At 39.1% G+C, this 17,129-nt stretch overlaps 1 protein-coding gene across 1 annotated transcript; it reads left to right on the top strand.

Moving 5' to 3' along the window:
- The first annotated feature begins 338 nt into the window (after positions 1-338).
- On the top strand, positions 339-5,033 carry LOC117985158 (uncharacterized). The gene is made up of 5 exons (XM_034971850.2): positions 339-663; positions 1,870-1,967; positions 3,663-3,753; positions 4,381-4,458; positions 4,939-5,033. Exons 1-5 carry the CDS (start codon positions 402-404, stop codon positions 5,031-5,033), a joined length of 624 nt encoding a protein of 207 aa, XP_034827741.1. The 5' UTR covers positions 339-401.
- Positions 5,034-17,129: the final 12,096 nt, after the last annotated feature.

The raw sequence follows: 17,129 nt of genomic DNA, 5'->3' as shown, positions 1-17,129 counted from the left end.
AATTGAAAAATAAATTCGTTCCCTAAATTTTGGTTTTCCATTAGACGAGTTATCCAGTTTTATTTTTCACCAGGTCACCAATTTTATACATGACTAAATCCAGTCTATTAAAATCCTCGGGCTAAATGGAGCTAACAGCTAACATAATATATTTTTTCAGCGCAATAAAATTCATACCACCTGCGTACTTTTTTGCCGAAAGGGTTAAATTTATTTTTAGATTCATTGCTGCATGCTACGAAAGCGTTTCAATCATGTTTCAATGTATATTATAACAGCTGTCACACGTCTTCTATCAATCATCTGTCACTTCATTTATAAAATCGTCAACTTGTATTCAATATTTTTAATATTCAAAATATCCTCTATTTTATTCAATATTTATTATTAGTACCACAAATATGCTCAAAAGCACGACTGAAGATTTGACTAGATCAAGCGAGAAACGTCCTCGCAGCACCAGCAGGTCTACCAATGTCCCCTTACATTTCACCGTCCACAAAACCGGGTGTCACATTGAGAGTTGCTGCGGAGTCTGCAATCTGTTCCCTGGTGTACTCCTGATAGCTTTCTGCCAAGTGCTGGTTGGATGTATTCTTCTCACTCTGATTCTTACGCATGGAAAGCAGTATGACGAAATGCACCTGACTCCAACTTCGCAATGTAAGATGTTCTAACCTTTTGCTCTTGGAAAAATTCGTCTTATTTTCTTGGATCACGCATTAGCTAAGAATCATACCAGGGTGTCATCGAGAGATGCTGTGGAGTCTTTAATCTGTTCCTCCGTGTACTCCTGATAGCTTTCTGCCAAGTGCTGGTTGGATGTATTCTTCTCTCTCTGATTCTTACGCATGGGAAGCAGTATAACGAAATGCACCAGACTCCAACTTCGCAATGTAAGATGTTCTAACCTTTTGCTCTTGGAAAAATTGGTCTTATATTCTTGGCTCACACATTAGTTAAGACTCAAACCAGGGTATCATTGAGGGATGCTGTGGAGTCTGCAATCTGTTCCCTGGTGTACTCCTGATAGCTTCCTGCCAAGTGCTGGTTGGATGTATTCTTCTCACTCTGATTCTTACGCATGGAAAGCAGTAGGTATGACGAAATGCACCAGACTCCAACTTCGCAATGTGAGTTCTTTCCCCTTTTGCTCTTGGAAAAATTCGTCTCATTATGTTGGACCACAGAGTTGATAGGATTCAAACTACGGTGTCATTGAGAGCTACTGTGAAGTATGCAACCTGTTCCCTGGTGTACTCCTGATAGCTTCCTGCCAAGTGCTGGTTGGATGTATTCTTCTCACTCTGATTCTTACGCATGGAAAGCAGTAGGTATGACGAAATGCACCAGACTCCAACTTCGCAATGTGAGTTCTTTCCCCTTTTGCTCTTGGAAAAATTCGTCTCATTATGTTGGACCACAGAGTTGATAGGATTCAAACTACGGTGTCATTGAGAGCTACTGTGAAGTATGCAACCTGTTCCCTGGAGTTACTGTTGATAGTTTTCTGCCAAGTTCTGGTTGGATCTATTCTTTTGACCTCGATTATAAATTTGTAAAGTATGGAAAGCAGTATAATAAAATGCACCAGACTACAACTTCGCAATATGAGTAATTCTTCTTACCTTTTGCGCTTTGAAAAATTCGTCTCATTTTCTTGGAGAGAGAGCGAGAGAATATCGCACGGGACTGGGATTTTTTTTTACAGATTTTTTTTAAATACTAAAAAGTGATCTTTCATATGGTCTAAGTGGTCAAAATATATCCTACCAAAATATTGCAGTTTATAAAAATTATGCCAAGACCTGAAGTAAGTATATTTACTTTGAAAAGCTTGCACACTTAATAAAATGTTTTCTTTCCAAGTTATGAGCATGGCCACTGGAACAATACTTAGCGGAGTCGCAGGAGCTGGACTCTTGTTGATTGTCGTAGCTCTTACCGAGAACTGCAGAGCTATGTTGGTATGTACTATTTGTTGTGTTCTATATAATTTTTTTACAATAGAACTTTTAGTTCATCATCATCATCATCATCAACCAATAGACGTCCACTGCTGGACATAAGTCTTGTAGGGACTTCCGCACGCCACGGTCTTGCGCCGCCAGGATCCAGCGGCTCCCTGCGACTCGTCTGATGTCGTCCGTCCACCTAGTGGGGGGTCTTCCAACGCTGCGAACTTTTAGTTACCCTAATCTAATAATTACCAATAATAGTGCCAAGAATCTAGCTGCATTTCTAAATAGTTTTTGAACTACGGAACCCTCGGTGAGCGAGTTTGAGGCGCACTTAGCTGGTTTTTTTATATATCACAAACGTCACGAATCATTTGCTGAATCCCGATAGTGCCGAGTGCAACAGCTGTACCATCACTGGCAAATGCATTTTCGGGATATGACACTATTTTTAGGGTTCCGTACCTCAAAAGGAAAAATGGAACCCTTATAGGATCACTTTGTTGTCTGTCTGTCTGTCTGTCGGGAAACCTACAGAGTACTTCCCGTTGACCTAGAATCATGAAATTTGGCAGGTAGGTAGGTCTTATAGCAGACATTAGGGGAAAATTCTGAAAACAGGGCATTTGTGGTCACATCATACAAAAAAATTAAATTGTGGACATGAACTAAAAATTAGTATTTTCAATTTTCGTAGTAAGATAACTATATCAAGTGGGGTATTATATGAAAGGGTTCACCTGTGCATTCTAAAACAGATTTTTATTTATTTTTAGGCATAATTAGTTTTTGATTTATCATGCAAAGTGACGATAAAATACGATTGTAGTACGGAACCCTCAGTGCGCGGGTCTGACACGCACTTGGCCGGTTTTTATGGAAGGGTCACCGCCCCTCTCTGGTGCAGCAAAATAGTTTTGACTAACAAAACATCCCCAGTCAACTATTGAATTCATTGACGTTGTCCTAATATGGAATACCAACAGTTTGAATAGAATATTCAATATTCGTGTACAATATTCAATAGTTGTTTGATTTAGATGTTAACTGTTAACACCGTTAGTTATCTTTATTGGGAATTCCGAATGTAAATACAGTTCAGCGACAAATTTTATTAGGGTACCGGCGACTAAAAATCTTGTTTAGATTTCAAAAAAGTTTTTTTAAAATTATTTTCAATGGTCTCCCTGGCGCAGTGGTGAGCGCTGTATTATCGTTTCTTGGGTTCAATTCTCAGCAATATTAGGTAATAATGGTGTTTTTCTATGCGGTATCGTATCGAAATGCTAAATCGCTTGCAACACGGCTTTGCCGGTAGAATGTTTATTTACATAATATATAGAAGGAAAAGGTAACTGACTGACTGACTGACTAATCTATCAACGCACAGCTGAAACTACTGGACGGATTGGGCTGAAATTTGGCATGCAGATAGCTATTATGACGTAGGCATCCGCTAAGAAAGGATTTTTGAAAATTCAACGCCTAAAGGGGTGAAATTTGTGTAGTCCACGCAGATGAAGTCGCGGGCATTAGCTAGTAAATTATAGCGTTTAAACTACCGTGAGTACAGCCGGGATAGATAGATATTATTTATAATAGTAAATTATAAATTTGCAAATTGTCCCTGCTGGGTATGAAACCCAGGGTGCTTAAGGATAGTGCTCAAAATCGAACTTCTTAGGAACGTTTTTTTTCTAATAGGTGTACCTTCTCGTCGCATCGTTGGTTTGGGTGGCGATTGTATCGCTCGCAGTCACTAAGATAAGTAGAGCCTGCGTGCGCTTCCAGGATGGTAGGTTTTTGTTTTTTTTGGGTTCCGTATTTTCAGAGAAAAAGGGGAGCCCTTATAGCTTACTAGATGATGCCCGTGAATTCATCCGCGCGGATTTGGATTTTTAAAAATCCCGTGGGAACTCTTTAATTTTCCGGGATCAAAAGTAGCCTGTGTCCTTCCCCGGGGTGCAAGCTATCTCTATACCAAATTTGATCAAAATCGGTTAAACGAATGGGCCGTGAAAAGCTAGCAGATAGACTGACGGACAGACAGACACAATTTCGCATTTATAATATTAGTATGGATAGGATCAATTCGTAGTCTGAATGTCTATCAAGACCTTCAAGGAATCAAAACCTATATGGTACAGACTTCCCGTTGACCTAGAATTATTTGACAGGTAGCAAGGTCTTAAGCCCTTCTCATTTTGAAAAAAGATCCGTTCTCCGTAGTGGACCAGCAATGGGTTGATCATGATGATAATGATAAATGTCTCAAATAACACAAATAAAGGGAAAAATCCGAGAACCGTGAATTTGTGGTTGCAATACAAAAAGATTAAAAAAGTGTTATTTGTTATACGATAGTACGGAACCCTTCCTGTGCGAGTCTGACTCACACTTGACTGTTTTCTTTTCATTTCAGCCCCGAAGATAAAAGATGAGCAGCACCGGTTGGCGAACTTAGCTTGCGTCAGTGGTCTCTGTACATTTATTGGAGCTGGTACGTATTGTTAGGGTTCCGTAGTTCCGTAGGTACTCGAAGATTGATACCAAATCCCTTGGCGGCACGGCTTTGCCGGTAGGGTGGTTACTGGTTAGCCACGGCCAATGCTTCCCACCAGACCAAACCAGAAATTTAGAAATTCCAAACCCCTGCCGGGAATCGAACCCCAGACCCCCTACTAATAAGACAACAGCGCTTACCACTGCGCCAGGGAGGTCGTCAAAATAATGATGATGATGATGTTTTCAGAATACAGACTGTTGTCCAGTTTGTCTGTCACAGTCATTTTTTTTAAAGACTATTAGCCATGTTAAATGACTAATATTCCCCTTTATCCTCTCCAATTAAGCGTCAGGCTTGTGCTAGGAGTAGGTACGACAATAGTGCAACGGGCGGGGTTTGAACCATCGACCTTTCGGTTTTCAGGCCACTCCTTTACCGGTTGCGCTATTGGGGCTAATTGTATTGTTGTTTCAGTTATCTACCTGTTCTCGTTCATGGTGGTGTTCAGCTTCTACCACTTCCGCTACGTCAGACGCGCCATCTTGATGCACGAAGCCGAATGCGAATAACACAGATGAGTAGTTTCTCTAATCTGTTGCGAATTACTACAAGCACAGATTTGAGAAACTAACTCATCTGTGACTACAAGAGTATACTAATGCTCATGGCACGGTCGTATCTTCAGAGGGGTTTTGTAGTAGGTACGCTACAGATCGAGATGGCAATCGGGGAATGAGGTGGGGGGACGCCCCGCTCACCCGCGCTATCCCGCACCGGGTTAGCAAGAAAAGAGAAGGCTGTGCCGCGTGTGCGGGGCGTCCTCACCCCAACTGCCATCTCGAACTGTCGCGTACTATAATTTATGTTTGTGAAGAATATTTTACGTAATATGTATACATACATTATGAAAAATTATTACATATTTAGATATTTTTTTTCAAATAAATATGAAATTTTGTTAAATAAGTAATTTTTGAATTTGAATGAATTGAATTTTAAAGGGTGATTGAAACATAAAAAATTGTTATTTATTAGTAAATCGAGGTGCTAATTTTAAAACCCGAGCCATCAGTGCGAATATGAATATTCCCGCATGGTTTTGTACGCTTATAACTGTGCGGTAATACCTATTTTTACTGCCCAAGGGTAGTAAAAGCCAACATTATTTTTAATAGAAATAAGAAATATTTTACGAGCAATAATTGTCTTGTAAAAATTATAGATTTTGACCCAGTCATCCCTACTTACTACGGTTAGTTAAAGGGGAAAAGGAATTTTTTACAGTTTACTTGATAAACTCTTCAAATTCTCTATTACTCAAATCCAGCAAACCCGAAACCTTTTGAAATGGGCTGACGCTGTCGCCATGTCAAGTTTGACATAATTATCTGGAGTAGAAATGTAACGAGGGGAAAATAATGGTTTTTCCCATGGATATGGCGGTTTTTCCTCATAGATAAGCGAGAATTCAATGGTTACAGTCGTGTTTCAACAAACCTTTATCGACTATGTGATTTATTACTTAAAACCCTTGTTATCTTCTTAAATCATCATTATCCACCGACAGGCGGCCACTGCTAGACATAGGTCCAAGCATAGGTCTCTTGTAGGGATATCCACACAAACCAAAGGGGCATGGGTTTAGTAAAAACTGCCATACCCCTTTTTTTGCTGTGGTAGTATGTCTCATCCACAGAAATCCTAATAACAATAGGATTTCTGTGGTCTCACCTTAATGAAAATGAACAAGCGATAAATAACGTTAGTTCGAACTTTGCAGAGGCCTACAGGGTTTCGTGGGCGCCACATTTTTTGCTGCACGCTCTCTGATTAATGGTTTTCTTATTAATTGGGTGCTTACTGCTCGTCTATCGTTTTTCGTGTAATTAAGACCGATAATTTACATGGAGGATTAAGAAAAAAGTGCCTCAATTTATCTTAGTAGTCTTTTTATTAGCAACATCAGCCATTCTTTTAATAAAACTATCACTAGACTATTTCTGCCCACTGCCACTTCAGCTTTACAACCGTTAAGCTATGTTGGTTACTCTGGTTCTCCTACGAATTGATAGAGTAGCTAGATCCGTATTGCCTCGTTCAAAGTTGAAAGTTATCGGTAATCTAGAGATCAATAAAGATATCTATAGTCCGCGACAGATCGAGATGGTAATCAGGGTATGAGGCGGGGGACGCCCCGCACACCCGCACGTTACACACGCTCGCCTGCACCGGGTTAGCGTGGGAGCTGTGCGGGTGTGCGGGGCGTTCCCTCCCCGATTGCCATATCCACCTGTCGCGTACCTACTATAGGTATATTTTGAAAATTTTAGTCGAAAGAAGCATTATTATTGAATGATAAATTCCGCTCCGTTTAGGTATACATCTTCATTTCTTTACTTTAAAAGTTTCAATTTTGATAGAAAGAATTATTACGTAAACTTCTCAGTAAAATTCCAATACGGGGTAGGTACACAAAATTTCACGGGGAAGGTATAAGTCCCGCAAATTGCTATTGCGCTGGAACCATGTCTCATTAAAATTGAAATGACGTCATTTGACGTATATTTAAGTAAAAATATACCATCAGCTCGAAACTTCAGTCTAGTGCTGACGTCACTAAAATGGCGGCCACGCGCATTAGCAATTTGCGGGACTTATAAGGGTTAACAAGTAGGTACTTACCTAATTGCCGGCTGTAGCATTGCTACGCCGTAGTCGATTAAAAATAATGATAAATCCATCGATATAAATGACAAGATATACCCAAGCGAACAAAATTATTCACGGTTTTGGAACCAAATAAATCAGCGCCACCTCTTAGAATAGAATAGAATAGAATAAATTTTATTGCATTAACTGTGTAGGTACATTAGGTGTTATACTTGTTATAAAATTCTAACAGTTTGCCACTTTGTGGCGTGCAATACTGGTTACATACAATATTTTTAAATATTACAATTTTTAACTATTTTGTTTACTAAACTAAAAAACACATCCTAGGTACTTACATACTACACTTACGTCAATAATTTTCATAAAAATACTCATTAATATTATAAAAGGTACTTAGATACTAATGAACGACCCGTTTGAAATCCAGACCTCACTAAGGTTGCATTGGTGCTAAATAAACATTTTAGGACCAATGAGTCGGTGCCATTTTGCTTGTTCAATGGCCCTGTCCTTACGAAGTAATATATAAGTCTATGGATAAATCAATCTCATATACGTTCATCATCATTAATAACATCAACTTTCGTCAAACAATGATTGTATTCGCTCAGTAAACGTATTGAAAGCATCACGGAACGTATAGAGTCGGAACTCTAGGACATTTTCCCAGTTAATTAAGTTAATTAAAACTGTCACGCGGCTTGTATCGGGCGAACTGCGATGTTAACTCGATATTTCAACCTAATTAGGCGATACCGAGCGTTGTGTACGAAGCCGTATTTGGTACACAAGCGCTCGGTGTCTGTGCTGATTTCAAGGTATGGTCAGAGTGAACTACAATGAGGAAACTCTCGGTTTGATCCTGAATCGACGTCCGTCAAATATTAAGCTAGGGTTGACGTGAATCAAAGATAATTACAGTACGTGGCCGACTGATCGATAGATCAGTCAGTCAGTCAGTCAATCGCCTTTTCCCTTTAATATATTTAGATTTCCATCATCGCCTGCAGTACAGCCCCACAGTGACTGACCTTGGCCCCTGGCGCAGTAAATTCGTTCAATTACTGCAGGATACACGATCCGAACAATCCTTTGTGTTAAACTGCTCGCGCGGTATTAGATACTTGTACGGATTACTCGAGCCGATAAATTATTATTTGCATTAATTTTGGAGCCAATACATCCCTCGAGTGAGTTTTCATAAAGGTTCCTAAAGATATTTTATTTGGCCGTTATATAAGTTTAATATTTCACCCTCCAACCCCCCTGCACCCACTCACACCCACCCTGACACCTACTTACTGGATATATGAGAACGTTTTGTCGTAAAAACTTAAGAAACGCGATGGTGCATGATTTATTGACGACGTTCGTGGCATAGTCCGTGGTTTTTGTCCCACACAAAATTATTAAAAAAATAATTGGCCCACAGCTTTTTTTAAAAATCTTAACAGCATTGTGCTCATAGAGATTATTCATCCAAGATTGTGCTGGTCTGGCACTACAAAAAGCCACCAAACAAGAAAAGAAAGAAAGAAATCAGGTTCTGGGTGGGATACGTACACCCATTTCCCAAAAGAAAAAGGGTAGAAATAATAATTATACTTTTACTTAGTAAAAAATAAATGGTATGAACGTAAATAGTATGAAAGTTCTCACGTATGAAAAATGGCTATAAAGCGTCTATAACACGTCGTGGTCAGGTTACAGCGTCGTAAATATCGTGCACAAAGCACTCGCTAACCGTTGCCGTTATATAAGTTTAATATTTCACCCTCTAACCCCCCTGCACCCACACACACCCACCCACCCTGGCAACGGTGGGATCGGATTAAGGAGACATACTTTTAAACGCGATGTTATTCGATGATACGCGATTGCAGTGCAAAAATCCTTTGTGGGGTCGAGTATACCTACGCTTTTATAACTTGACTAGCTTATGCTCGCGACTTCTTCCGCGTGGACTACACAAATTTCAACCCCCTATTTCACACCCTTCGGGGTTGAATTTTCAAAAATCCTTTCTTATCGGATGTCTACGTCATACCTATCTGCACGCCAATTTTCAGCCCGATTCGTCCAGTAGTAGAGATGTGCGTTGATAGATCAGTCAGTCAGTCAATTTTTCTTTTTATATACTTACTAGCTGACGCCCGCGACATGGTCCGCGTGGATTTAGCTTTTTAAAAATCCCGTGGGAACTTTTTGATTACCCGGGATAAAAAGTAGCCTATGTCACTCTCCAGGTCTTAAACTACCTACACCAATGCAAAAAATCACGTCAACCCGTTGCTCCGTTGCGACGTGATTGAAGGACAAACCAACAAACAAACACACTTTCGCATTTATAATAATATGGGTAGTGATTTAGATTCTGAAAGAGTTCGATTTCTATATTTTTCACTCAACACGATAACAGATTCATTGTTAACCACTTTATCAAGGACTAGCTTATGCTCGCGACTTCGTCCGCGTGGACTTCACAAATTTCAAACTCCTATTTCACCCCCTTAGGGGTTGAATTTTCAAAAATCCTTTCTTAGCGGATGCCTACGTCATAATAGCTATCTGCATGCCAAATTTCAGCCCGATCCGTCCAGTAGTTTGAGCTGTGCGTTGATAGATCAGTCAGTCAGTCAGTCAGTCAGTCTTTAGACTATCTAGAGTATTTAGACTAGCGGCCCGCCCTGGCTTCGCAGGAGTAGCTTATTAGAATTTTCGTAGGGATCTGTAATTATTTTGAAAAAAAATACAGCCTATATACCTATGTAGCTTTCTACTGGTGAACAAACAAACACACTTTCGCATTTATAATATGGGTAGTGATTTAGATTCTGAAAGAGTTCTCAATTGCCTGCATACCTAAATTTAAAATGAAACACCGTGATTTTATAAATCGCCGGCATCCTCTAGTTTATTATAAAGCAACCGCAAATATTACAAAGCCTTTTATTACTGGATCCAGCCGTTATAAGTCTCGGCCTGTCAATTTGCAGTCCTATTTGTCCCGGCGGTGTCCCGGTACTCCCGCCATAGCTTCCGCTCCGTTCCATTCAATAATTAATATCGTTCCATTTCGAGTTTCTAGCTAAGACTTTCAACATAAGCACTTAAGTCTAGACTACATTTTTCCCGACAAATAATAAGCAATTGGTTTTAGGTTTAAATTTTTTTTAATAAAGAATGCTTAGCCATGTCCACTATGACCAATATTCCCCTTTCCCCTCCAACTAAGCGTAAAGCTTGTGCTAGGAGTAGGTGCCACAATAGTGCAAGGGTGGGATTTGAACCTCCGACCTTTTGGAATTCAATCCGCTCCTAAACCGTTGAGCTATTGAGGCTATAATATCATGTTTCATAATTACTGAGGTTTTCTATATATTTCACTCAACACTATAACAGATTCATTGTTAACCACTTTATCAATGACTAGCTACCCGCCCTGACTTCGCACGGGTAGCTTATTAGAATTTTCGTAGGGATCTCTAATTATTTTGAAAAAAAAAATACAGCCCATATTTCTATGTAGCTTTCTACCGGTAAAAGAATTTTTCGTGCTCTGTAGTGAACCGGCGATGGGTTGATCATGATGATGATGATAATGAAATTATTTATTGACCGTAGGTTTTCGTGACCCACATCGAATAGTATTCAACTCCAGGTCGATACTGACAATTATTTCTTGACGAAGAAACCCCAATTTTCTAGTCAAAATAAAATGTGATGAAGTGAGCGAGAAATTTCTTTTCAAGCAACTTAAAAAATATTTTATGTTAATAACTTTAAAAGCAAAACGCTGTACTTATAAAGTTTATTTACATCATAAATCGTTACCTAATCTAACTTCGATAACTTTTAGATGGGTAGGTAACATAAAAATCAAATGAAAAATAAAAAACATCTTTGATAACCTCAAGGTAAGCTAAGCATACTAAAAATAATACCGGGTACAGTACGCGGCAGAAAATAATGTAGAAAGATGTAGTAGCGTTTTTGTAGAGCATTGTCTCTGTCGTTGAAACCGAAAAATGTCACAAAGGTATGAGTGACAGAGACAACGCTCTACAAAGCCGATATGTCATCCCAACAAAAATCTAATGTCCGATGTACATTTCTTCTGACGCATACTGTACATCCGGTACAATATGACGTTGCAAATGCCAGATATGTAATTAGTTCAAAAATCTTCAGAAATTCACTACTTACTTGCTAAGTAACTTGTATTTGCATTTTTGTATTTATTTATTTTTCTATTTTAGACTTATACAACCGCTTACAAAAGTCAGATAAGCATAGGACAATACAATAACAAAATAAGACAAAATAAGAATGTAAACTAGAACCTTTTGCACATTTCGTAAACATTAGGTATGTTAAAGCCTACAAGCTTTTAAGCTTATTGAGGAAACTATTCATCAGGAATTTTCTTGGATATTAGAAAAAATACCTCGTGTATTATAAAATCCGATGCCGATCCTTGATCCTCAAAGTTAATCTGGAATGCCTTTAACAACCCTTTGTCAAAATATTATGCGTGGGCTTTGAACCTGAGGACCGTGAGTCAACGCGAGCGCGTAATTGCTTCAGCCCACAGCCGGACGCAACCGACCGACCAGTGACCGAGCACAAATTACTGTTACTGACGTCACTGACTGAGAGTTTGATATCAAATATGAGTGGGCTCTGTGTTAAGCACAGGTTAGTTGCTCAACACAGTCGGACGCAGCCGACCGACCAGTGACCGAGCACAAATTACAGTTACTGCCCTCACTGACTGAGAGTTTGATATCAAATATGAGTGGGCTCTGTGTTAAACACAGGTTAGTTGCTCAACACAGTCGGACGCAGCCGACCGACCAGTGACCAACCACAAATTACTGTCACTGACGTCACTGACTGAGAGTTTGATATCAAATATGAGTGGGCTCTGTGTTAAACACAGGTTAGTTGCTCAACACAGTCGGACGCAGCCGACCGACCAGTGACCGACCACAAATTACTGTTACTGACGTCACTGACTGAGAGTTTGATATCAAATATGAGTGGGCTCTGTGTTAAGCACAGGTTAGTTGCTCAACACAGTCGGACGCAGCCCACCGACCAGTGACCGACCACAAATTACTGTTACTGCCGTCACTGACAGAGAGTTTGATATCAAATATGAGTGGGCTCTGTGTTAAACACAGGTTAGTTGCTCAACACAGTCGGACGCAGCCGACCGACCACAAATTACAGTTATTGCCCTCACTGACAGAGAGTTTGGTGTAAGTGTGAGAATGCCTACTGCTGCACGCAGACAACATGGGTGGCTCCTCCGACATCAATGCAGACAATACACAATCCACAGAAAACATTGTATAGAATTCAGGCATACGTACTGATGTAAAGTCATAAGCACTAAGGACACAAATTCTTATCCCCGCTGAGGTAGTGTACATAATGAATCAATCAAAAAGTTCTCTATTAGGAACCTAAAGTGAACACGTCTTATTAAAAATCCATATCCAATATTATGAACGCGAAAATGTCAGTCCGTCTGTATGTCTGCTAGCTTTTAACGGCTCATCCGTTCAACCAATTTTGACGAAATTTGGTATAAATATAGCTTGCATCTCGGGGAAGGACATAGGCTACTTCTTATCCCGGTAAATAAGTACCCACAGGATTTTAAAAACCTTAATCCACGCGAGCGAACCCGTTGGCATCACTTAGTACAGAATTGAAAAGGACTCAAGCTGCAGCTCCGAGTTGAATCATTTGTAATAAGTACTAAGTAGTGAAGTATTTTCTAGAATATTCTCTCCTCGTTCCTACTAGTGGGTTGCTAAGTATTTGGAATTTTATTTTAAGGAATAGTGAATGCAATGTCCTTAATAGGAGTTCATCATTTCTGATATTGGCGATTTATAAGGACCAGCAAATAAGATTCCAATGGCTTCAGTTTTATTAAAGAAAAAGCCAAAGCAATTTATAAAAAACTAGCTTATACTCGCGACATCGTCCGCGTGGACTTCACAAATTTCAAACCCCTATTTCACCCCCTTAGGGGTTGAATTTTCAAAAATCCTTTCTTAGCGGATGCCTACGTCATAATAGCTATCTGCATGCCAAATTTCAGCCCGATCCGTCCAGTAGTTTGAGCTGTGCGTTAATAGATCAGTCAGTCAGTCAGTCAGTCAGTCAGTCAGTCAGTCAGTCAGCAAGTCAGTCAGTCAGCCAGTCACCTTTCCCCTTTATATATTTAGACTAGCTTATAGTCGCGTCTTTGTCCGCGTGGATTACATAAATTTCAAACCCCTATTTAAACCACTTAGGGTCGGAATTTCGAAAAATTAGGAAATTTCAGTATATTTGCACTGTAATGCTACAGCCTACACTGTAGGTAGAAATATTATAACTACACGTAGCATTGCTACGAGCACGTACCGTAGACCCTTTACGTGTAGATATCACGTAGAGACTAGAGAGGCAATAGCGACGCAAGAAATTAGAAGCCACGATCCGAGTTAGGTATAAATGTACAATTCGCATGGTTGCTATGCCATAGTCTGTCGTGCACAGAAATAGAGCAACTTAAAAAAAACCGGCCAAGTGCGAGTCAGGCTCGCGCACCGAGGGTTCCGTAGTACAGTCGAATTTTTTCGACATTCTGCACGATGAATCAAAAACTATTATGCATAAAAATAAATAAAAACCTGTTTTAGAATGTACAAGTAAAACCCTTTCATATGATACCCCACTTGGTATAGTTATCTGACTTTGAAAATGCTAATATTTGTTCATGAACACATTTTAATTATTTTTTCTGTGATGTAACCACAAATTCACAGTTTTCGGATGTATTCCTTTACTTGTGCTATAAGACCTACCTATCTACCAAATTTCATGATTCTAGGTCAACGGGAAGTACCCTATAGGTTTTCTTGACAGAAAACCTATAGGGTATGGAGAGATGGACAGACAGACAACAAAGTGTTCCTATAAGGGTTCCCTTTTTCATGGTTTTTTTGGCGGCGTCATTCTATATAGTGCATAGTTTTTATTAACTCGGAATCGTTAGCTAGCCTAGTGGTTTAGCCTTTGCCTTCCTATTCGGGGGATCCAAGGTTCGATCCCGGGCATGCACCTCTAACTTTCAGAATTTGTGCGTTTGAAGCAAATAGGATGTAGGGATAAACTCGTGAGAAAACCTGGATGCCAGAGAGTTCTCTACAATTTGTTTTTTAGGGGTGTAAAGTTTGCCCATCCATCCTTGGCCAATATAGTGAACTACAGCCTAAGTTCTTCCCATTATGAGAGACCCGTGCTCATTAGACTAAAATGTGAGCACCTAAATATCATCATCATCATCATGATCAACCCATCGCCGGCTCACTACAGAGCACGGGTCTCCTCTCAGAGTGAGAAGGGTTTTGGCCATAGTCTACCACGCTGGCCATGTGCAGATTTGTAGACTCCACACACCTTTGGGAACATTATGGAGAACTCTCAAGCATGCAGGTTTCCTCACGATGTTTTCCTTCACCTTTAAAGCATCAAGTGATATTTAGTTACTTATAACGCACCTAACTATTAAATTTGATGATTTTAAGCTTATCTCGTGGTTTAACGACATATTTTAATGTAGATAACGGGTCCATACCATGATTGCACGGGTGACCACGACCCGTGCAATTGGGTTGAAATATCGACAAATAAAAACATCAAATTAATCGTGATATCAGTCCCGCAGATTGCTAATGCGCGTGGTCACCATTTTAGTGACGTCAGCACTAGACTGAAGTTTCGAGCTGATGGTAGGTACCTATATTTTTATTTCAGCTGACGTCAAAATACCGTCGTTTCGATGTTAATGAGACATGATTCCAGTGCAATAGCAAATGGCGGGACTTATATGTACCCGTTATCTACATTAAAATATAACTATAGTTTACTATACTCTGATTTTTAATTCGGTGGAATTCTGACGTTCTGATTTTTATCCATCAGGGGAGTTATTTGTATGAAAAACAGTGTGACCACCACCTGAAGTTCGATTTTACCCCAAATTACATTAAATCCCTATCAATATAAAAAGCCCTAAGACATAACTTCGCACTAAAATAGGGTGCAATTTTTAACAGTGGAAAGTGGAAACTGGCAGCAATGGGATCGGTTGATTTGAGGATGTAGTCTTGACTTAGGTATATGTTGAACATTTCTAAGTCTATGTTTAGTTCCTTTTAATTTTAATCATCTTGATGTGCCTAAAAGTACACTCTTAGATTATGATTCAGGATTTTTAAAGAAATTCTTTCACAAAAACCTTGTTCTTTACGAAAACAACAAAAAATCGGCCAAATCAATTGATTTGTTCTCAAGTGATGATCTTACATAGGTACATGCGGCAATTGATTTATGTACTTAAGTTTACCTATGTACAAAATTTAAAGTTTTCTACTTTGTGGGAATTGTTTTATCTCTGGTAACATTAAGAAACGTCAGAATTCCACGGAATTAAAAATCAGACTATAGGTCGTTACTTGGTCACGACGGAAGTATGAAAGTTTCAATACCCTGAAAACAATTTTAATTTCATTGGTTGTGATTTCAGTAAAATTATGGCTTATAAAATGGTTTCACTGGATAGATGGAATCCATTACGTTGAAGCGTGCTTGGAATGTAAATTGGGTACTTTTTAAAATGACTCCGCCATTTTTGTTTTAATAGTGCTTTTTACTTGAATTTGGCTTGTAAGTTATGTTCTCCTGACAGACTTTCAACCACGGTAATTTGGTACAGAGTTAGCTTTCATCCCGGGGAAGGACATAGTCATACTAATTTTGATAGATTCAAATAACACTAACCTAGTTCAATTCACGAAGCGACCACCAGTCAAGGGCTAAAAAGTCAAAAAGCATATAAAAATGCCGACTCAGCTCCTGTTATAACTATTCTGCCGGTATATTTAACAAAACTCGTTCTATTTATCTTTTCCCCCAACTCCACTCCATTAAGAAGGATTCATTTTTAATTAAAAGAAAATTTTTCACAGCGTGTTAAAAAGCTTGGCAAATGGCGTCGCAAAAACGGGCGCGTTCTAATGACCCCGGTGAAAGGCGCCCGAACTGTTAAACTTAATTTTAAAAGAGTTACTGAATACTCTACTATATTTCACGCTTTTGCCACTTACCTTTTTATTTCGTGCACTTTTTAGGGTTTCCTACCAAAATGGTATAAAGAACCCTTCTTAGTAGTAAGACGCGCCCACTACGCGTTAGTCAACACGAAGACTATTATTGACACAAAGTGTAAATATTATCTCCCGGCACGCTCAGTGGAGCGCTTTGAATCGGCACAAAAAATAGCTGTCTTTTTGTATGGCACACTGTTTCCAGCATAAGTACTTGTATGTATTTATACACGCTGAAATTTTCATGGTTGTTTTCCCGAAGAGAAATGATTTTGGCATGGTATTACAACCGATTTATAAATATAAAAAAAATTGTAGTCAAAAATGGCAAATTTACAATCGAGAATAACAAAACTCGAATGATACCTCGAACCAATAGTAATACAGCGAGCGTGCAGGCTAGTTTATGCCGTATCACTACGCGCGAGAGTTTATTTTGTTCTAAACTTTTTCACTTTATTGTTAGCTCGGTTCGAGGTCTACTGAATTACTATTGTTTCTCACACTTTCGAGTTGATACTTTTTTTTAATTATTTCAAAACAAAAACATTTTTATTTTTAAAGTAAGTAACTCGATGTTTCGATAATACTACTGACGGCAAATCGTTCAGCCGCGGGAAGACAACCACTAAAATTTCAGCGTGTATGCCCAGTACAGTTTTCAGAGGATGGATGGATGTAGAAATGGAAAGCTGAAGTTTTTATGGGAACTATTTGAAAAACTTTCTTTTTCTTAATCACTCGTTCATTTAATTTACATTTCATAGTCATTAGCAAGCAAGTAATACGTATAAAGACTAATTATGCACAGGAAGTGAA

This window comes from Maniola hyperantus, chromosome 9 (assembly GCF_902806685.2).
Source record: "Maniola hyperantus chromosome 9, iAphHyp1.2, whole genome shotgun sequence".
Classification (NCBI taxonomy): domain Eukaryota; kingdom Metazoa; phylum Arthropoda; class Insecta; order Lepidoptera; family Nymphalidae; genus Maniola; species Maniola hyperantus.
The sequence above is the reverse complement of the archived record's forward strand: the minus strand, read 5'-3'. Positions and strand labels throughout refer to the sequence as shown.